At 40.0% G+C, this 22,391-nt stretch overlaps 2 protein-coding genes across 3 annotated transcripts; both read right to left on the bottom strand.

Moving 5' to 3' along the window:
- Window positions 1–901: 901 nt before the first annotated feature.
- Window positions 902–14,522, bottom strand: LOC118422600 (coiled-coil domain-containing protein 181-like). Of its 2 annotated transcripts, XM_035830242.1 has the most exons (7): window positions 14,311–14,522; window positions 9,190–9,318; window positions 6,313–7,368; window positions 5,621–5,704; window positions 4,766–4,828; window positions 4,072–4,226; window positions 902–2,457 (listed from the first exon to the last, which is right to left on the bottom strand). In XM_035830242.1, exons 2-7 carry the CDS (start codon window positions 9,301–9,303, stop codon window positions 2,286–2,288), a joined length of 1,644 nt encoding a protein of 547 aa, XP_035686135.1. In that variant the 5' UTR covers window positions 9,304–9,318; window positions 14,311–14,522; the 3' UTR covers window positions 902–2,285. The 2 variants fall into 2 exon arrangements, with proteins under 2 accessions (XP_035686135.1, XP_035686136.1); XM_035830243.1 differs by lacking the exon at window positions 4,766–4,828.
- Window positions 14,523–16,476: 1,954 nt separating this feature from the next.
- LOC118422604 (peroxiredoxin-2-like) lies at window positions 16,477–22,134 on the bottom strand. The gene is made up of 7 exons (XM_035830249.1): window positions 21,907–22,134; window positions 19,694–19,811; window positions 19,111–19,227; window positions 18,729–18,851; window positions 17,929–18,059; window positions 17,468–17,502; window positions 16,477–17,057 (listed from the first exon to the last, which is right to left on the bottom strand). Exons 1-7 carry the CDS (start codon window positions 22,079–22,081, stop codon window positions 16,998–17,000), a joined length of 759 nt encoding a protein of 252 aa, XP_035686142.1. The 5' UTR covers window positions 22,082–22,134; the 3' UTR covers window positions 16,477–16,997.
- Between the last annotated feature and the right edge of the window lie 257 nt (window positions 22,135–22,391).

The following is a 22,391-nucleotide window of genomic DNA, read 5'->3' as shown; positions in this document are numbered from 1 at the left end:
CTAATACCAGTATATCAAATCCTGATTACGGTAAGAAGAGTGTGTCAAAAGTTATATAATAAGTAACTTGTCCAAATGCTGCTAGATTGAATCAATTTTTTAAGATATTTTTTTCCGCATTATTTCTAGAATTCTATTATGTTGCACCCAGAGCTCTATGTTATTCCTATGTGTGATCCAGAGTGTTTTGTTTGAGTCCAACATACATGTGTGAACAATACTGATACAATGTAATGTAAAAGTGTGGAGTAATCAGTATTTCTAGATTTTGACGTATTTCTAGATGTATATTATACAGAGATAAACAGTATATTCTATTTCTTCAAGGACTTTGAATGTTGATTGGTCAAAGGGCAAACTAATGAATTATCAATTTAAAGGCTGCCTCTTGTCCAAGTTTTCCTTTCTGATGTACCACAAACCAAGAAAGTGTCTTTGTGCTAATGCTGCTATTCTGTACATGATGCTGATGCTGTGCACTTAGTGCTGATTAAAGATTTATACTCACATTACAACTCTGATTTTGCAGTCCATTTCTGGCGTACGGTTGAAATATTTGAATACTCTTGAAAATGATCTCAAAACAGTTTAGATCAATAAGCAGTTGAGGTACTTTTTGAATGGCCTTGACAAAGAATACTGATGATGTACAGTATTTACAGGTTCATTGTACAGGAAAAATTCCCCTACATTTGTAGCTCTGTTTCACAAGGACAATGAGCAGTGGCCCAAGGCTTTACAAATGGAAGGACTGCAACCCTTTCCAGTTATGTGCAAGTCGGGATTCAATAACCACTGGACTAAGCAAGTCCTCATGCACAGAATGGTGACCCTGAAGTACGATTGCTAAGAATTAGACTCCACAGCAAGCATCTCCAAAGAAACTACACAACAGCCTTGGTATATCACAAAACAAAATCTCTTTCTGAATCAAACTACCTGCACACAACATATGAATCAAATTCTACTTCTAGTAACTATTGCACAACTAAACACATTTGAGGTACAAGCATTATATTTTACAATCTGTTGTTCAAATTAGCATGAACAATATAAAGTTTAAACAGCGGCTTCTAATTTTCATGGTAATACAGAAGATTTTTGTAACTTTAAGTCAACGGAATACTGTAAAGAGGAAACCCCGGAGATTGTTTTGCTTCAGCAAACTTGGCAACTTTGCCCTGAAGTGCTATAATCTATTATAATTACAATAAAAAATGTATAGCAGTTATATTATAACTTTACAGATCAATAATACACGTTTTGCCTACGCCATAATCATACAACATTTGTTCAAAATTGGCAGGCAAGCAAGAGACATGAAAGAAAAAAAAAATTAGCATTTTGAATATCAGTAAACTGTTTTTTGACGATCTACACAATGTTCTTGATCCTGTACACACTGTTTAAAAAATTAAAGGGACAGTCTTGAATTAGCCGATGATGATGGATAAACTAAACTTCATCTTATTGAATTAGGTTAACCTTAAAACATGTACATCTATTAATTCTGGTTCAACGCAAAATCAAACTTGAGCTGTCACAAAAAAATGAATTACTACTAACAATAAAGCGTTAAAAGTAACAATGGCAAATCTGTTATTTAACAAAGCAAATGAACCACAAATTAGAAACCTGAGTCAACAAATACGCAAAGAACAGATTCTAAAGTACAAGTAAGGGTAGTTCACCTTTATCCACATGGTAACCTATATCGTTCTGTTGTTTAAATATTGAGATATTGAGGGATATCTAATCGACGGACATTGGTTTCAAATTGCAATATTTTCATAGCACTCCAGTATGAAACACTCGTCTGTTGACTTGATATCCCTAAATACTCCTATTTTATATACAACCAATAAAGGTTACCACGCGGATAAAGGTGAACTAGCGTTAAGTAACTATACTTCTAGTACATGTATTTACAATGTTGAGTAAACCTCCAGGAATAGCCCTGAGACTAAAGACACCGTTTCTTTAAAAGAAACTATTTCTCTAGATGTAACAAAATTTGAATAATTTTTCTCATCCATTTGGTAGTTCAACTACTTAAATAGAAAAACATCTAAGCACATGTAAAATACAATGTCAAAACAATAATGCATCTAGAAATGATATGGTACAAAAGTTTTTGTTTGAGATCAAAAATACGTAACAGTTACTGTATATAACAGGGTAATCAAATGTTTGAAAATACTCTTGGACTACTTAAACTAGTTCTGTGTAGCTACATGTATATATACTGTAGCTGTCTGTTGCACAACATAAGGGTGCCTGCTTTCTTAGAAACGATATCCATAGTAGTCCACGTATCTGAAGGCCTGTGCCTGTCTGATCGCCTGCGATAGCTCCTGAGATTTTCGGGACTTGCGCTCAGAAGACTTCAGGCGCTTCTTCTTCTTCTTGGTGGCCACCTTCTCCTGTTGTATCTCCTTATTCTTCCGTCTTAACCACCTGAGGAGGAGAATGAAATATATGATTATGGTAAAGGCATTCATATAATGATTTCATGTACAGTACATGTACTGGTGTTGACTTGTTCTGACAGTTCATTCTAGTGATGCTGAAGAAGAGTGATGGATGTCACAAGAAATACAAATCTGAAATAAGTCTCAGAATCTTGTTGTCAAGATTAATCTGTCTTTAAATATTGTCTAACTGGATGTCTAACCTTGTTATAAAGCAATATAAATACCACATGATGTAGATTCTATGAAGAAAGCTATATTTTCTACATTTCCATGACATCAAATCAATTAATACACCACAGTTAAATCTGAATCTGAATTGACAACAGAACTTTGACACCTGTAATAACTTTTCCAATTAACTCAACTTGAGAATCTTTTCCAAGTCAAACATTGTTCAAACAAAAGACACTAACAAAACCAATATTCACTAAGACAATTCAGTATTCAAACTCTTCCTGAACATAACATGTTTGGGATGTGAGCACATGGCTGGCTTCCAACACACACACACAAAGAGTTCCCTTGTCCAGAAAGTCACGTTCCCTGACAAAAGTTGTGACTGTTTGACCTTCAGGTTCAAGGTCAGAGCCATCATTGTGATCTGCATCTAAACTGCCTATGAAATAAGGTTTGCTGTATTGACTGCGACAAAGGCACTCATTTGCACATTCATGCAGCTCGTCTTTGAAGACCCGCCAACCATTCTTGCTCCTATAAATCCACTCTTTTACTGAGTAGACTTTGAAGTGTAAGATAAAGAAATTCACTGGGGGCGTCAACCCTTCGCTATAGAAGCCGTGTTTTGTAAACTGAGAGCCACCTAGCAACGCTGCTTGGATACACAACACTGACGTTGCTGTGATTGCTTCCAGTGACCTTTTGAATGTGTCTGAGCCTAATCCATCACAATATGTAACTGAACTGCAAGTCAAGTTAAAAACTAGCACAAGAATACTTTTTCTAGACAAGTTTAAAGGCAACCTAAGCAATATCACATTGTTAAAAGTGGAAATATTCTGAATAAGGCAGTCTGTATAATATTGATATCTAATGCACTATTTTAGCACGTTTACATCATTATTTCATAAATTGAGCCGTTAAAAACAGCGCGGGAATGAGTTGCACAAGGATTCCACATCAAGTCCTTATTTTTGGGGGGTACAATAATAGTTTCAGTTTTCAGTTTCAGTTTATTTATTTATCCAGGAAAATACATCGCCTACTGGTGTTTTTCAATACCGCCTTGGGGGCCGGGAGACCCCAACATAAAATAACACAAAATCACAACAACTGAATCAAAATTGAAATAATAAGGAATATCCTCGTGCAACTTGTCTCTGGGCTGTTTTTAACCGCTCAAAGTATCACATTATGATGTAAATGTGAGAATACAGTGCAGTAGATGTCAATATCATGCAGATTGCGTTATTCAGAATATTTCCACTTTGACGCTGTAATATTGCTTAGGTATATTTTGTCCCATGGCAAGGCCAGACAACCTTAATCTTTGAGGTGGTATCCTCTTTGGTTGCAAATGCAAAACACCAAACACCTTTGTAAAGTTCTATGTTAGTTCCCAGAGATGAAGGATACGTACTGTTTATATGCCTTATCACAGTCCTCTCTTGCTCTCAGGTAGAATCCCTCCTCCTGCTCTCTTTTCCTCTGTTCTTCTATCTCTCGTTCCTTCTTTCTCTGGTCTCTCTTCGCCTTCAGCCACTCCTGGTATGCCTCCTGAGGATCCTCGTCATCCTGAAACCAAAACATGTTTGTTTGTTTGTTTATTTTACAAGGAAAAGATGCTGTGGCTTTGTCCTTGTGGTTTTGCATAACCAGTAAACTGCCGTTAGGTGCAACACGCCAGTTCTGTACACAGCAAGTACAAGCTGCTTATAAGACCAGACTGTAATGCTCGATCAACTCACAACAGGAAGGACCCATACTCTTCTCAGTAAGTGTTGTGTGTCTTATCGTGCATATCTATAAACAGTGCATACCTGGGTGCTGCAATGGAGATCTCAAACACACAGTTTTTCAAAGTGGCGAATATACCCGACAGATAAATGTTGAGGAGGTTAGCACCAGGCAAGGGTTGATGGGGAAAATTGTGACCTTTTCTTTATAATGCCGTCCTTTTCTGTCAGCAATCCCCAACAACCTCTGCTCCCGAACGTAGCCCCCAAAGGGTAGTTCTTTGATGGTGGGGTTAGAGGACAGAAAAAGACAGTATACGATTTTCCCCATCAGCCTATGCTTGCAGGGCAAACCTAAACTCTAACCAGGAAATCTACCTCATCAGATTCCTCCAAACCACCAGGTGGGACAGACAGCTTTCCATCCCTGCTGACACCATGCTAATGCAAGGTGAACATCGGCACAACGTTATCATAGATATACCTTCATTCCAAACATACATGGTGCCAAAAGCGGCCTGATTTTGGAATAAGTCTTGCAAATGGAGTGAAAATTTGTATCAGCAAAAAGTTTTGATCATTATTGCAAACATTATTTCAAGATTTTTGGACATTTTTCATGATTTTTGAGATTTTTGGAAAGGAAAGGTGAATCATTCCACAACACACAGAACAGTGAGACAAATTGTCCAAGAAAAGCTTTAACTTTTGTGTCGTTTTCAAAGAAATTTCAAGATTTCCTAAAAGCAAAATACCACAGCACACAGTGCAGCAGGATACAAAGTGCAAGAAAGGCTGGAATTTGTTTTTTTCTTCATTCTTTAGTGGGAAAAAATTATCTTTCCCACCCAAGCAGCATAGGAGGATTGATGCATGAAATGTCCATTGCCCAACCTTCTCCCTGCTGTCTAATCTTGTTACCAACACAGACTTTGTGCCGAAAGGCTGCCCAAGCTGGGAGAAGATTGTTCATAGCACCAAAATACAACATTTTTACTATCTCTAAAAAGGTAGTATCATTCAATTAACATAACAGTTTACACCAAATTAACACTCATCTGATGGTATTGAACAAACCACTAAAGAATCCCACTTCCAGTTCCTATGAAGGTATATGGCATAAATGGTTATGTTCAGTGAATGATACTACAACTATTAGAGATGATAAGAAACTGTAAGTTGTATTTTGGTGTCATAAACACTTAAACGTTTCCATGACGACGGATGCCTCACCTGGTCAGCCTGCTCGAGCTGTTTCTTCCTGCGGAGGTCCTCCCTCTCTCGCCGGTGCTGCTCTCTCTTCTGAGCCAACCACGCCTGGGGGACAAACAAACAAATAAATAAATAAACAAGACAGTCAGATATAGCAGACTTCAATCCCTCAGCTCAGACACACACACACAGACAGATACACAGTCACCTTCCTCACACGCCTCTGAACATAGAAAGGTCAACATGGAAAGGTCATTACCATGGCAACAGAAATGCAAACACATAACACTAGCAGAAAAATTGTTTTGCTTTCTAGATACTTCTCCATCCTTCTTTCCTTATCCTTTTCACAAGAATTTTATAAGCAATTTTCACGGCTATGTTGTGGTTTACTACATACAGTGACCTCTGATGCACAATCATACAGTTGGAAATCTGAATTTCTATTGTATTGCTGTAATACAGAATTGTTTCAACAGCAAACTAAAAAAAATTTTTTTTCCTCTCCAGTACAAAATTAAGCCTGTAAAAGTAAATGAATTAATTTTATCTCATAGAGTCTAGTATTATAGCTTGAAAGTGAGAAACAAGGTGGCCGCAATACATAGTCATGCATGAAGGCTGGAAAAAGTTAAACAAAATCTCAGGTTACCCAATTTGGCTCCGAAACCTACAAAGATGGACAGTTGAAACCTGACCCCAGACAGCCTCACCTGAAACGCCCCCTCTGCCTCCTCCCTCCGTCTCTGTTCCTCTTCCTTCATCCTCTCCTCTTCCAGTCTCTTCCTCTCGGCGATCGCCTTCTGTCGCTCTTTCATCAGCTGCTTCTGCGTATCCGAGAGCCCGTACGGCGAACTTCTCTTCACGTATTCCTCCCGCGTGTATGACGCAGACTGTGCTCTTTGTGGAGTAGTCACCTTCGCTGGTCGCCTGGATACGCCGGCCGCTGTTGATGGGCGGGGTTTGTCCGGTGGCCGTGGCAACAGCTCGTTTGTCTCCACGCCTGTCCCCTGCGACCTTTTCGTGGAAGAGCTGTCATTGTCCGTCTGGTCTGTGTCGTCATTGTCCTCTGTTGTATCATTGTTCTCATTTGCGGGGAAAGGCGCGGCCAACTGCTGCATCCTTTCCTCCTCACCCTGCAGTTCGGAAACATGAACAAGTTCGAATTTCCCCTCCCGCTCCACTAGCACCCTTTCCCCTTCCCCGTTCTCTTCCCCCTTCCCACTCTCATCTGTCGTGTTTGCTTTCTCACTGTCGTTTGAGCTGCTGGGTTCTGATTCGCTCAGAGTCAATTTGTCCTTAACGTCCTCCGCGACGTTTTCCGTCGAGTCTGTTTTCGCCGTTCCATCCGGCTCATCATCACTGTAGTCAGGTGGAGGGACTTCCAAGTCCACTAAGTTTTCCTTAAACAACACTTTTCTTTCTCTGCTCTCTTCTTCCACAAGAGGCTCCTTGGCGAGTTCCTCGTTTAGTTCCTTGAGGCGCTCTTTAACGTTGTACTCTGGAGGATCTCCGTCCATCAGGGTATCGTCTTCGTTAAATTCGAGAGAGTCTCGCATCTGCTGGAGCGCCAGGTCTGCCGCACGCTGCTCGTCTGTGACATCATCGCCCTCAGTTTTCTCACCTGAGGAAGTTTCCGTTTTGTGCTCTTCTTCGGGTTTCTCCTCTGGCTTCTCAGGCTCTTTTTGGTCTTCTTTTTCATTTTCTTCCAGTTCTTTGTCGATCTTGTCTTCGGATACCTCTTCTTCTGACGACTCTTTGTTGTCCGTCTGAACAAAGGGGAAAAAACTGTTAAACTAGAGATCTAGACCTTGCAATATTCAGACTCACACATCTCAATGACAAGTCTGTGCAATTTTCATACTTGTGATCTGATACCTTCCTAAAAAATTATTTCTTTGGGCGAGGCTTTCCCATACCAGAAAAACTGTATGACTTTTTAGTTGCCCTGTTCAAAAACCCACAGAGCAACAAGTACTGCTAGAAATACAAGTAGCCTTGGAACATGTAATTACACGAAAGGCTTGTACCTGGACTGACAGGTGGATTTTAGCCTTTACAATATGGCATGATTACATCACCACAAGAACAGGGGTTACTGACCTGTGTTAGCCACACTTCAGCGAGCAAACCTACATGTATTGATGTACCCTACAATGGGATAGCCCATCGTTCACTGTCCGAACACAGGCGTTACTGAAGTGAGCTATCTTGGGATTTAGAATGGATGAATAATTTATATACAGCTCTTCTTGCACAGAAACTCCTTTCATGTGGAAAGAATGTGTTTTGTTGGATAGCCTACGATTAATTTTTCTGGCACATTGGTCTAAAAATCACAATCACAATGGAGGAATTTTTAATGTGACAGGCTACAGGTGTCTAACATTCTAGTGACGAATGTCTTATTTTTCTTTCAATGTTTCGATGAGTTATTGAATGTAGCACATCTGATGAATTCTTTTACACCATAACAATTTGGGGTGTGTCTGTGTGACATAACGGCTAGAGCGTTGGGATCGGAATCAGTGGTCCCAAGTTTGATACTCGCCATGCCCCTGCCCACATGACAATAGAGTGACGCCCACCGAGCCTCACGGCTAATCTGTCAAAAAGGGGGCCAAAAATACCCACGGATTTGGTGCGCCAGTGTGCCAACATCTGCACGTTTATCACAAGACCCATAAATATTTTTTTTACCATAACAATTTTGTGTTAGTATTTCAGTGTTACAATAAAACCATAAATATTTGATGATGTGCCGGTAATTCCCTTCCAGCAATTAGATGACTGGCCCTAATTCTAAGTCTCCTTATTTGTTGGTGCGTGTGTAAGGGGGGCGTGGGAATTGTTATGAGTCATGTAACTGTTATTTGGTATGTAAAAATCATGTTTGAACGTGTTGACAACACAAGAATTTCAGCTAACCACAGGTTGTTACCAAACATCCATCCACACACTTGTACTTTGCAATTGGTAACACTTGTACCATGGCAACATTGACTTCTTACCCATTACAGTAAGCAGTGTTTTGTCCCAGGAGATCCCAAAGACTTCTGGGAACAATAAATCTACCTCTTGCAAAGTTTATTTTGCCATACAGAGGCCACAGGGGCCCAGGTAACCCTCAGGGATGGACGTATGACATACCTGTATCACACAGGTGGGTTTGCAATGTAACAGGTGGGTATGGATCTGTTTTTACCGACTGCAGGTGCAAATATGTCTATTTCCTACAAGTGCCATTACTTTTAAAAACACACATACAGTCAAAACTTCCCAAGAAGACCACTCCGCGGACCACTAAAATCTGGTCTATGCGGACAGGTGGTCACTATTGCAGGGACTCTTGATAATTGTGTCAGAGGGAAAATTACCTAAAGGGCCACCAAAAAGTCGTCACATTGGCCAGATGGTTCTTATATAGAGGTGGTCACTTGTACAGGTTTGACTGTGTATCAATGGTCAGGTGTTCCTTATGTAGAGGTGGGTACTTGAACAGGTTTGACTGTATTTCTTGAAGGTCAAAATTCAGTCTTTTAAGACATGTTCAAGGTCAAGACACAGCGCAGGAAAGTTAAGACTCTCACCTTCTTCTCGTCCTCCTCAATCAGCCAGTCCAGTTCTTTCTCAAAATCATCCACATCGTCGGCTTTCGTCGCCGGCGCGGGCTGGGTCTCCGTGACCGTTACCGTCTCACTCATGGTTCAACACCAGGTCTGGGGAAACAACAATAAAGATTTGTCATTAGATTTATCATTAGATTTGTTTGTTATCTATTCTTGTGTCATCTACCAAGATATGCATCATACTGTAATAATTATTGTTGATTTGATAACGGTAACTCGGTTTTAACGAATTTTAAACTACCAAAATGTCATCATTGAAATTATTATGTCACCCTGCTGTGAGGTCAGCTAGAAAAATGCTCTCAAAGCTAAAATCAAATGTCGTTTAAAGCTTCTCCCTTTCCACCAACCGCTAAAACTACTGGACACAATATTAAACAGATTTACACTGTGTCAAACACAAGAGTGTTATAAATGTGTCACTAGACAACACTTTTTCTGCAAGCATAATTGTAAGTTAGAGAGGGATCAGCTCAAATCAGAAGAACTTCTGTTTATTTTGTGCCTAATCCAGATCCCTCCAAATTGCTGTAAATCCAAAGCCTGACTACAATCAGCAAAACCACAGCAACAAACTGACGCTGTATACAGCAAGTAATTCTCTCTAATTAACTGCTAACGAGGAAGGTTTGGCATGTTTCTCCAAACAAGTCCCTGATTATCTTCTCAGTGGGGGTTATAACTTATATGCTATAACGAGAAACTACAACCAGTTTTACACAACAAAAACAAGTACCTAAACACATCTCACGATTACAGTAGCTGTAAAAATGTTCCATTATTTCCTTCATCCATAACCATCATTATTCCATATCAGTTAGAACACAATAGAACTGTAAGTACAGTGTAGTAGACAGATTAAACTAACCACGAGAAAGTACCCCTGACAACACAGTTATATAGATAAGGACAAACAATGTACATGAGAACTTAAATCAAGGAATGTACCAAAGGGAAAAATCCCACAAATCTATCACCAAATTAGACGGGAAAATACTTTCTTTTGTCTAAAATGTCTTCAGAAAATTAACGAGAATGTAGGATACTAGGTAGAGATTCAGAATTCAGATAATAACCACCTGTTAACTTGATGTGTAAGACGGGGAGGGCTGATAAGAAAGGTCTGACCCAGAAACCACGGCATGTTGTATGTGTGAGACGTGGCAAACACGCAAATTATTACATTTTAGTCTGACGGGTCCTAAGGTTGTCAAGGGTTACGGGTAAACAGTAATTTTCTACGTGCATTGTCACACGGTTGTCACACATGGGGGATATAGACTACACTGAAGTTTTAAATTTGATGATAAGTCTGAAGTATATGCTTTGGAAATCACAACAATGAATGCAAGATATACATGTACAATGTAATTTATTTGTATGCATCTGTTTCGTTCAGAAAATAACTTTGAAAATAAATTTTGCACATCTAGCTCCTTGCTCTACTCTAGCATTTTCCTCATATTGCCACAAAGCGGCCTGTCTGAGTCCAGATTACTTCAATGGTTAAGTTTATAGCTTTGAAAAAAGAAGAAGAAAGTTAAACCACTATCCTACCCCTTAAGGTACAGGAACATTGGCAAGAAAATCTTAAATTTTTCAATCTGATGTTAAAAAAGTTAAAGTGACACACTGGCTAAAAGCAACTGTAAAAGCTTCCTAAAAATGGAAAATGATTCTCAAACTGTCTACAGCGTCTTACCTTTATGTAGCACACAGTACCACCAAAACACTTGATCATGCTATAAATAAGTTGCATGCACACAGATGCAGCACAATTACATGCACACAATAATACCCACCAAGGTCAGGAGCCTAATTGAAATTACCATACGTTATTAAATTACAGTTTAACAAGCTTTTTCCATTACCAGAATGGCATTCTAATTACCTGTCACCAAGGTAACAAATTTGTACCACAAAACACTTTAATTCCAAATGAATGAAGCCTTATTCGCATGATTTGGACCGAAACTCGCAAATCCACAAACACAAAAAATAACTTCAAAGGGAGAGCAAGTCACCAGTTCAACAATGCCTGTTATCCGGTTACCAGTAGCAGAATAAATATGTTCACTTATTATCTGATATTCTGTTTACCCAATGTGGCCACCAAAATTGCGTTGATATGATGTGCAAACAAAGTACTTTTTAAAAGCTTTTGACTCTGACCCAGTGATAGGTATTAACTTATTAACCAACAGAAGTATTTAAAATGTTACCAAAGACTCTTGTTACGACAGTCGCTTTGTTGGAGGTTTCAAAATAAAACAGAGACTTCCGACAATCTTTGAAGTCACATTAGCTATCATAAAAGGCATAATGTATTTACCTGTGCTATACAATAGTCAATTTAGATAAATGCTAATTGTTTAATGGGATTATGTATGAGGCTTGAATCTAGCACAGGTTCCTTCTATCACAGTATCACTATTAGTTCTAACCTGCAGTTGGGTTTTAACCATGTCAGTTCAAAGAGGAAAGAATGCTTGCTTGGCTGAGATTTAAACTGGACAAATACTGCAGAGTCTGTTCTACTTTAGTGGCCTAGTAGCTGTGAACCCGTTGGACAGAGCTGCATGGAAGCACGGTGTGAAGACTAGCCAACTGCTGCCTACCCAGCATATCAGCAGCAGTAGAATCTAAATGGATACTACTACTACTTTTACTTAAAAGTTTTCAGAGTAATATTCTCTCTCATGTCTGTCTGTCTCTCTCTCCATAGGTGTATCTTACATCTTACATCCTCCATAGGTGTAAAGGGAATCTAATAGCTGATCTTAATTGGCCATCAACTACTAGTACCTCTCTTTCAAAAGTGATAAATAAGTTCCTGTAAGAAGAGGACAGTTTTGTATTGTGTTTGTTTCCTGGATTTTCTGGGGCATCTCTCGGAGGCCTTGTTACCAACTTGTTGTACACAGAATGTGACTCCTGGGAGGTACAGGTAATGAATGGAGTGAAACTTGTCAGGTGTGATGAATGAAGGTGGGTTCCTATCTGGCAGGATGGATTACGTGTGGCCAGTCAGCAACAAAAGACTTGTACCTTGGGGTTCAATATGTTTGCTGTTCTGCCTCAAATGGCCTACATAATTGTGGAGATCCCAAATAGAAAACGAAATATAGAAAAGAAGAAAAAAGAAAAGAATTCGGTTAAAAATTACTTCAGATAATCAGATGACAATTTAGTCACAAAACTGAGTTTTTTCTAGAACGGTTTGCAATTTTTTTATCATGACTGTGCACATCTTTTGAGGTGAATACTAGTAGAGTTGACGTTTGACTTTTCGTCTCCTTTGTGTCACGACATGTGAGTTCGGCCCTGCCGCAGTATTTACAGAGCATGTGTAATTTTCAGGTAAGATGGGGTGTTTAACAAAGGGCCTGATCCCTGCTAATCCTCCATACACAGCCTCCGTGTGTAAGAAGAGACCACACCTTTCAGTACAGCACAGGTAGACTTAATCCTGGCAACCAGAGTCAAGAAATGCTGAGGGTCTCCTAAGACTGTGTGACGTGACTCGATTAATTTGTGTCTTAAGCACAGTCTCGATATTCTCAGTTTGTCTCTCAACAGAATCTTCTTCTAACAAAACTAGATGTTCTTTAAAAAGAAAGATAACAACGTTCTGAGAGTTTAGATGGCATGCTAAGACAGTGGCCCACCTTTGAGAGGATTCTACATCTAGTCATTTTGATGAGCACTTGAAGATCTCGCCACACTCATTGATAAGAAACACAGCCTAGCATGTAATTTGTTTGTTTTGCATAAACAATACACTGCCTTGGGCACAGGGAGTTATTCTTCAAGCAGAGGTTGGGTCGCGTAAGGGAAGTGAGCCAGCAAAAATCCTGACCACTAATATCTCCACAACCCAACCTCTGCTTGGAGAATACGGGGAGTAGGTACAAGCTGCTAAGGAGCGGACTTTTAGGTTTGAACCACTAACACTGGGATGGACCACTACTCTTTATGATAAGTGTGGTGGGTTCCTTAACATGCTCGAGGTGTGAATGGCTGTCCTCAACCATGGGACGTTACACCCCATCCAAGAAGTCTGTAACCAAAGCTACGTACATGTGCTCATTTTCACCTGAGTCAATTCCCAAGGGCACAACATTGGGGCCTGCTAAGGATTCAAACACAGAACGTTTAGATTCTAACTCAATAACCCCAACCACAAGACCAACATTCTTTACTACAGTACCACTACTACTAGTACTAGTAACTCCCAGCAAGCGATGAACTGATGTGTTTTACTTTTATGACAATGTTTGTACCTTTCCCTAGTTATGTCATTCAGTTTCAGAAACTAGTCAGGTATCTTTTTAATTGTATGTAACACTGTAAAACACTAAAAGATCTTCTGTATAACTCAGTCTGATCCTTTGGGAGTGATTAAATATCAAATGGATTAAATGCAGTTTTTAAAAAGGCTTTCTACAATTCTGATTTTTCCCATGGGAAAATTACAACGACAATAGTGAAAACTGAAGATCAACAATCACAGATTACAAAACAATCAAATTACTCCACCAAATATATTGGGATCATAAATTTTCTCAAACTATAACTTACCATAAAGCGATTTAACGTAATGAATTCAAGGAGCTTTCATCTAGAAAGCTCCTTGATGAATTACAACAACGACAAAGTGTTTTGGTGGTTGAGTTATGGCATCCAGAAGTGCTTCACAGACAAGTGTAAAATATGACTGGAATAACTTTTAGTTTGCTGCTATTTCTTGGAGATGATGTCTTAGACTAAAGTCAGTATGTTTACCCTCCTAAGACTTCTTGGGAAGACTTCTTGAAATTGCCTTGAGGATAAATTACTTCAAAAACAACAACTTTGAAGAATGTTTTTTCGATTTTTCTATTTTCACGTACTGCTCTGATCTATCAAACTTTACACAACCAGGATACACTACCTCCAGGATCTTACGTTGGTGGAAAAACTAAAGTTTCTAAAACGTTGCTAACATGCCCCCCTCCCCCTTTATACCGGAAGAGGCGGGCTGCATGCTGTTCAACACAAGCAACAGCCGATCGCCAACTTTTCTTCTCGCTAAAAACTCACCTTTTCGACGTCTGCAATCCCTATACCACGTCCTCAGCACTCCCTTCCTTCTTTAGAACCTTTCTGTTGCCTTTGACCGCAAAACCTCGGCTCTAATTAACCCACATCGCGGAAAACCCGGACCTTTGCTGGAGCTCAGCAACGCGCTGGCGTGTGTACTTGTTGTTCCGTATCCTGGGGGCGGGGCCTGCGTGATTGACAGTTCGCCGTGACGTCAAGCCCGCCAAAAGTTTCAAACAGCGGTGGGTGAAGAAGCGACATCTACTGACTATGACTGAAACTACACCCAAAAAAATTGGATATGCTGATACATGTACGGTACGGTATTTTGCTTTTAAATTGCACAATGGCCTCTTTGGTGAAATAGGACAGATCAAATCTCAAATTCAAGGGATTCATACTTCTTGTATAAAGATTTCAGGACCATCTGCATTATAAAGTCTTAATGCTTTATGGTCTCCATGTTTGAAAGAATGTTTGGTCTGATACAAAATTTGGTTATGTAGATATTGACTTACTTATGTAGATATAGCAGCTTTTCAATGAGTCCATTTCATGTTCATTTCATTTATTCATCCAAGTATACACTCTCAGGCCAAAAGCCCCGATTTTCAGTCCAAAATCCTCTTTCTATAATGATGACTTGCCATTTTCCATACCACATTTCGCATGTTCTTAGATCTATGACAATGTTTCTTTGTATAAAAAAGAAGGATCATTCACTTCTATCTTACAACGTTTACTTAAAGACCACAGAAAACATTAACAGGTGTAGATTGTGGCTTTATTTGCTGTAAGCTGGAGATACCAGTGGTAGCTCATAATTGGAATGAAGCTTTAATAATGTTACATTGTGTTATGATCACTTAGACATTGCACCACATGAAGGGAAACATTTCAAACATGTTTAACAACAAAGTTTCAAGACGGAATTTGGACCCACACAAGCAGACTAAACTGACTCTTCATTTTCTTTCTACCTGCTACATTTTGGCCATTAGCTTAGCTGCTTTTGTACAGTTTCCTTTCAGCAAGGAGCTTTTATCAGGTAAAAGCTCCTTGCTTTCAGCCATTACAGCTACAAAGTGTCCATACTTCTTTTGGAAGGAAGAAAAGCAAATACACTCTTGTGTATCATAGAAGTGTACATCTTAAGAGATGTTCTGATACAAAATCCTTCTTAAAACCAAGGAAACACTGACATAAGTTTATCATACTTCTAAATACCTTGGATGCAAGGATGCCAAGGCCCATTGTTCCTGTCAAATATGCGGACGATCTGACAACCTCTGAATTGCTAATGGCGTCACTTCCTGGTCAAACGCAGAAGGCACTTGACTCCATTGTTGAATGGGGGGAGGACTACTCTCTCAAGGTAAACGGGAAAAAGACAATGGACATGGTTATCAGCGCAAGGAAGGAGGTAAACATTCCTGTTCCTCCTCATCCCACAATATCCGGACATGTGATTCAGAGGACTACGTCTTTCAAACTACTTGGAGTACACATCACTGCCAACCTTACCTGGGATGAACACGTTCATTTCATGTTGACGAAGTCCCGTCCACGTGTGTATTACCTTGCAGCTGCAAAGAAGGCTGGTCTCCCTACTGATGTCTTGCTCCAGATTTACCTAACTTTCATACGCCCCTTACTGGAGTATGCCAGTCCGGTGTGGGGAGGACTGCCGAAACACCTGTCAGACAAGCTAGAAGCCATGCAGAGGCGCTGTCTTAGAATCATTGGTATCCCATCTGACTCTCTGCCCTCACTATCAGACAGACGGGACGCAGCGACGCTGAAGACTCTACAAGACATACTGCGGGACAGTAGCTCTCCGCTGAGGGAGTTCTTTACTTCACCTCAGGACAGTTCGTACAGTCTTCGTCGGGAAGCCCGATACAGGGCATCTAGAAGTAAAACGAAGCGACATGAGATGTCATTTGCACCCCGCTCTGTAAGATTGCTGTACGAAAGTGCTAGATGATCGGTAAAGAATGTTGATTCTGTCATGTATATTTTCTTAATCCGATTGCTGTCTAATTTTAAATGTTGTAAATGCATTAATGTTTTAAAGTTGATTCTGTGACTGATGACGTATTTCATGTGTACATACATGCCAAGTCATCCAGGAATAAAGCTGAATCTGAATCTTCTATGGAAACTTTTTTTCCCATTATAGAGCAGAGTAAACATAATAGTAGCCTGGGTACCATCTTCCATAGTAACTTCTTGCTCAATATCCCTTGCTATTGATGGTGCGAGAAAGAAAAAGATTGAGCCCCAGGCTAGAATAAAGACATTGATAACCAACACCATGTAATAAACTCATCTCAACCTGATAGTAACACATGTGGCTATAATTCATCAGGTTTCTCCACTTTTGCCAATGCTGAAAATTGCATAGCGGGCAGCAACCAACATACCGTAGATCCCATATTTGCACACTATTGGAAATGTTACGATGACAAAAAAAGAAACACCCTAGATCTTAAAAAATGATTTCATCTATCATTTCTATTTCCCCAACATATTTCCAGCTCCCAGTTTATGCTAACAGTATCAGCCCAAACATTAAAAAAAAAAAAAAACAGCAAGGAGTTTGATACACTTTAAGTTTTTGTAAATAATGCCCTCTATTTCTAGATGAGCTGCAATACGGTAAAGAGTTGCAAGGTGGTGCTTCTTCACAAGTCCTTGTTCGCCTTTTCAAAGTACTTCAGCTTGTCATTGGGGTTTGGAATGATCTGGAAGGAGACACAGAAGTACAAAGGTCAAAGGTTGCAAGTAAAAGTCACCTTGAATATTTGGAATTCATAATATTCAGAACTCATCATTTTCTCAACTTGTGTTTTACACCAAAACACAGTTCAATACTCAATCAATCGTTCACTTGCATCATTAGTTGATGCGTGGCGGCTACAGACAGTTTGGACAGTTCTCGCCACATTGTTCTGCACTGGGCATTATAGAGAGTCCAGCAACTGGACATGATTTTGGAACCGGTCAGACATTTCAGGTAGCATCCACTACATTACTCAGTGTAGTAACTGCATTTTGGCATATCTTATTACCCATTGGTCTAACCTTCATTGATGTAACTAGTGCTTTATCTTTCATTTATTTATTTACTTTAGAAAAGAAATGTTCCACTTACAGTGTCAGCGCCTGGTGTCCAGCCAGCGGGGCAAACTGTGGCACAAAAACAGGACAATTATCACACAGGAACAGAACAACAGTACATTAAAGGTAATTACGGTCGGTCTTCGCCACATGCAGTGATCCAGTTCAAGGAAATATCTGGATCTGGATTTGGGGGTTGCAACATATGGTTCATGAGTATCTTTTGGAGTATGCAGCAAGTTTGAGATGTCTGAGCAACATCTACTTTACAACACCTTGCTTGCACATAGATTCAGAGTATTTCCTAATTTTTCTAGTGTCAAAGAGAAATGCAGAAAGTTTGCTGGCTTTTGTGGGACTTAATTTTGAAGTAAATGGGGGAAAGGTAGGCTTTTGCAATCCAAACAATATTGGAGTACAATGGAAACACATATTCTGCCATGACATTCCATCTTAATAGTAGTCTCAAGAAAATTTTGAGATCCTATGTCATACCTTCTCCGTGTTGGTCGGTGTACTGGAATGCCTGGACCAATCGCAGCGTCTCGTCCACAGAGCGCCCCACGGGAAGGTCGTTCATGGTGATCTGCCGCAGGATCCCTTTGTCATCAATAATGAACAATCCCCTGTAGAACACAAGAAGCCAATGAATCAATTGATCAATCAAACAATCAATAAATTGATCAGTTAGTTGACCAAACCAAACAATCAAGAAAGCCATCAATAATCCAAGGGTTTCCTTTGCTGATGCCTGGCAGCTGTATTCTTTACTGATTTCAAGCATAATGGAACAAACAAAGCTATTCTGTCACCATGGAGGCAAAATTAGTATATTTAGTGGAGTCAGGTCGTATCAGGCCAGGAGGGGATCATGGGTTTGCAGGAAAAACAGACGTCAACACTGAAATGCTAAGTTTCCTTAGATTCTGTAGCTCCAAAACTACATGCGCAAACACAAGATAGCAGTTACTCAAGCTACTGGATAGAGTTTGTAATCCATCAGACATTTCAGGTAGAAATGGCTATCCAGTTACTTAAGGCCCAATCTACACTTGTCATTTTTTAACTGTAGAACTACACATCATAGTCTACTACTGTAGTTGACAACTAAGTAACTGTTACCTTGTGTGCCTTATTGCCAAGAGGTAACAGTTATTCAATTTGTAAGCAGCTAGATAAATGATGCTACCTGAAATGTCTGACGGTTTACAAACTCTATCCAGTAGCTTGAATAACTGTTACCTTGTGTACCTTATCACATGTACCTGGATATCTAGCTATCCACAAACATGTACCTGAGTGTGTGTCCCACATCCTCCAGCAGCACACCGTAGTCTCGAGAGATCTTGTGCGTGAGGTCGGACAGGAGGGGAAAGTTCATCGGGCCGAGTCCACCCGCCTTACGGGGGGTGTTGATCCTGAGGAAAAAAATTTGGATGTGATTTCATCCGTTATGTAGATGAATATGCATCAATACGTATAGACAGGAGTCTGAATGATTGGGTCAATGGAAGAAAAAGGCTAGGAGGTCCTTGATTTGACTTACAATACTTTTTACGATTTCTTACATATATGACACCTGAAGGATTGGTAACTATGTGCATTCTGTCTTGCTATTGAAGCATAAGTTTAGCTTCTAATCAAAGTGCAGTCTGTTATTTCTGAAGCTCTACTTACCATGCAAGATGCGTGAACTGGGAGTCCACTGACACGCCCACCACCTCCGTGTTGACCTTGCGGAACTCTTCCACGCGCTCGTTGAAGGCGATAATCTCAGTCGGGCACACAAAGGTGCTGCAGAGGACAACAAAAATCTAAACTCAGTCAGGCACACAAACGTGCTGCAGAGGGCAACAAAATTCTATCTCAGTCTGAAGGCAAGAAAATTTAATTTCTTGAATACATGAGTATTGTCTATTGAGATGTTGTTTGTTTGTTTGTTTGTTTGGCCGAGCTCCCGCTCGAACCAGGCTTGAGACGATACAGTGTAAAATCAATGACTCTGTTAGTTACAATATGAAGACAGCTTAGGGCCTCTCAAAAGTCCTAACAAAACAACATACCAGTGAAAGTTTTAGAGATGGAGCTGTAGATGTACTTGTGACCACAACATCACAAAATCTAATCACACCCATGGCGTAGCCTGTGTTTACACAATCTCTTGCTGGCTAGGGTTAATAACCCCTCCCGAAGAGGTGGCAACTGTAAGGCCGGTCGCTAGGAGCACAATTTTAGTCAGGCTAACCTATGCTGTACTCACAAGTCAAGAGGGTAGAAGAAGAAGACGAGGTATTTCCCCTTGTAGTCTGACAGCTTGATCTCCTCAAACTTCCCGTTCACCACTGCCGTGCCTTGGAAGTCTGGGGCAGGCTTGGAGACTGGGAAATAAAGAGGCAACTTTTGAAAACATAAATATAAGACATTCATATAAACATATCAACCACAGGCCATGTCAATTCAATATGTTGGTTCTCAGATTATAAAAAAAAATATGCTTAACTGGAAATTTAATGAAAACAATATTGCATGCAGAAAAAGCAACACAAAAGGTATTGTACATGGCAATACCGGTGGCTAGACTGTGGTTGTATTCGTCTATACAATGTACCTGGCAATTCTGGGTGATTGCAAAATAGTGAAAAATAGTAAAATGGGTAACTGATTCACCAAATGATCAATAGATAGAATATAAAGGACACCACTGGATATGTATTTTTGAATTGGGCTATTGGACAACCATCTCAAAACCATCTCTAGCTTACCATATTTATGACTGTATTAGACCTAAATATTATTGAAAAAAAAAGGACAAAATATACCTCTTATTTTTGACGCACCTAAGCACAGATACATGTGGGCCAGACGGAAGGATAAAAAAGAAAACAAACATGAAGCTTCTGTTGTTGTGTAGGTAATATACATGTTAATAAGTCTGAAGAAGGAAGTTTGGGGGCCTAAAGCTATGAATAATTAATAACTGCTCGGAATTGCATGCTGTAAACCTACATCTAATAGAGATATATTATCAACAGGACTCGATACTCATGTTTTTCTAAAGCAAAAAAAGTATAGGCGAAAACTATCATGCAATCCATCCACACTCAAAATAGAAAAAGAAAATTGCATAAAATGTTTCCCGTAGGTTGGCGTCTTTTGCACAGCAATGGAGATCACATGTCAACAATGGTGCTTAAGGTTTCAGGTGAGCTCGGGCGTAGCAAGATGTTGGCTGTTTCTGAGGACGTGGCACAAACGAGTGTCGGGTAACATTGCACCTCAGGGTACAAGTGCCTAAACAAGGACCTGGCAAAATAAACTATGGCAGAGAAAAGTGTGACCACCTGCTGGTCTCTGGTATTTTCACACCTGGAAAAGGGGGAGGGGCCTTTCTGCTTCATTTGAAGGGGGCGTTGCGTTTCTACTGTTATTAATATCAGAATAATTGCAATTTTTTTTGCTCCAAGACGTATAATTCACAGCTCTGCCTATACCAGTACATCTACATACTAGTATTTTGTTTGGCCTTTGGAAGTAATTTAATTTCATGAGTTAACGTGGCCTAAAAATCATCTGACCACGTCAAAGAAAACAGTCGTAATCTTTGCATTGTCTTCAAGAAATGTCCAGAATAACTTAGGCAATCAGAGACTTCAAGCTGTCACTGGTCAATCGAACAGTCTTCTTCGTTTCACAACCACTTTTTATTCTTCTGCAGACGTTTCGGTGACTGTCTGTCACCTTCATCAGTGCAAAATGAAATATACTAACGTTACTCGGTGCGATATGACCTATACAGTGCAAATCGAACTAAACCTATTGTGACGTAATTACTTGACATGGAATGTTCTCGAACGTGATACGTTAACCATCCTTGCCACTTTGTGACAGCAGAGAAAGAAGAAAACAAGTCAGCGGTGACAGACCACATTGCAAGAAATAAATGTGTAATAGATTGGGAGGGGGCTAAGGTTATTGACAGAGAGGACAACAAATACACACGTTGGGTAAAGGAAGCCATCTGGATCAGAAAGTCTACAGCAGTAATGAATAGAGACGAAGGGGGGTATAAACTTAGCCATGTTTGGGACCGCATCCTTGCCACTACGTCACAAAGTGGCAAGGATGGTTAACGTATCACGTTCGAGAACATTCCATGTCAAGTAATTACGTCACAATAGGTTTAGTTCGATTTGCACTGTATAGGTCATATCGCACCGAGTAACGTTAGTATATTTCATTTTGCACTGATGAAGGTGACAGACAGTCACCGAAACGTCTGCAGAAGAATAAAAAGTGGTTGTGAAACGAAGAAGACTGTTCGAATGATCTACCAACCTGATGAAACTATTTACGGATGTCACTGGTCAAGATTTGTTGATTTTTGCTTTCCTCTTTTATTGTCCGAGAAAATATTGTTCTGGTGGCATGGCGTGTTGTGCAGGTAACACTAACAGACGTGTTGGTTTGACTCACTCTGTGCCTTGCTGCCTGTGAGCGCGTGCTCGGTGGATCCTGGCCACTGCATGCCCGGGTACAGCGTGCCCCTCTGTGGCTGCTGGAAGCAGATCTCATCCTTCTGGTCCTCGGCAGCCCAGCAGGCCGTCAGAACAAGCGCCACCGACAGAACAAACCTTTGCAGACCTGCCATGTTCTTCTTCCTTTGCAAGCGTGGGATACGTGGCTTGAAAGCATGAACACGCTTTAGTATGATCATATATGTGCTAAAACAAAGTATCTTTGACACAAACTAGAATAGATTTATATGAAAACCAAAACATTTTATTATAACGTAAATGAAAATGTATAATACACGTAATGGAAATTACTTAAAGGCTTGTAGAATTATCACGATTTAACCTTATGTTTGGATGCTGTCTCATATTATGAAGTGACCTCTAGCGGCCATTTTGAATTATTGCAGTACACTGTGAACATTTACTTGCTGTACTGATTTGAAC

The sequence above is a fragment of the Branchiostoma floridae genome, chromosome 9, assembly GCF_000003815.2.
Source record: "Branchiostoma floridae strain S238N-H82 chromosome 9, Bfl_VNyyK, whole genome shotgun sequence".
Classification (NCBI taxonomy): domain Eukaryota; kingdom Metazoa; phylum Chordata; class Leptocardii; order Amphioxiformes; family Branchiostomatidae; genus Branchiostoma; species Branchiostoma floridae.
The sequence above is the reverse complement of the archived record's forward strand: the minus strand, read 5'-3'. Positions and strand labels throughout refer to the sequence as shown.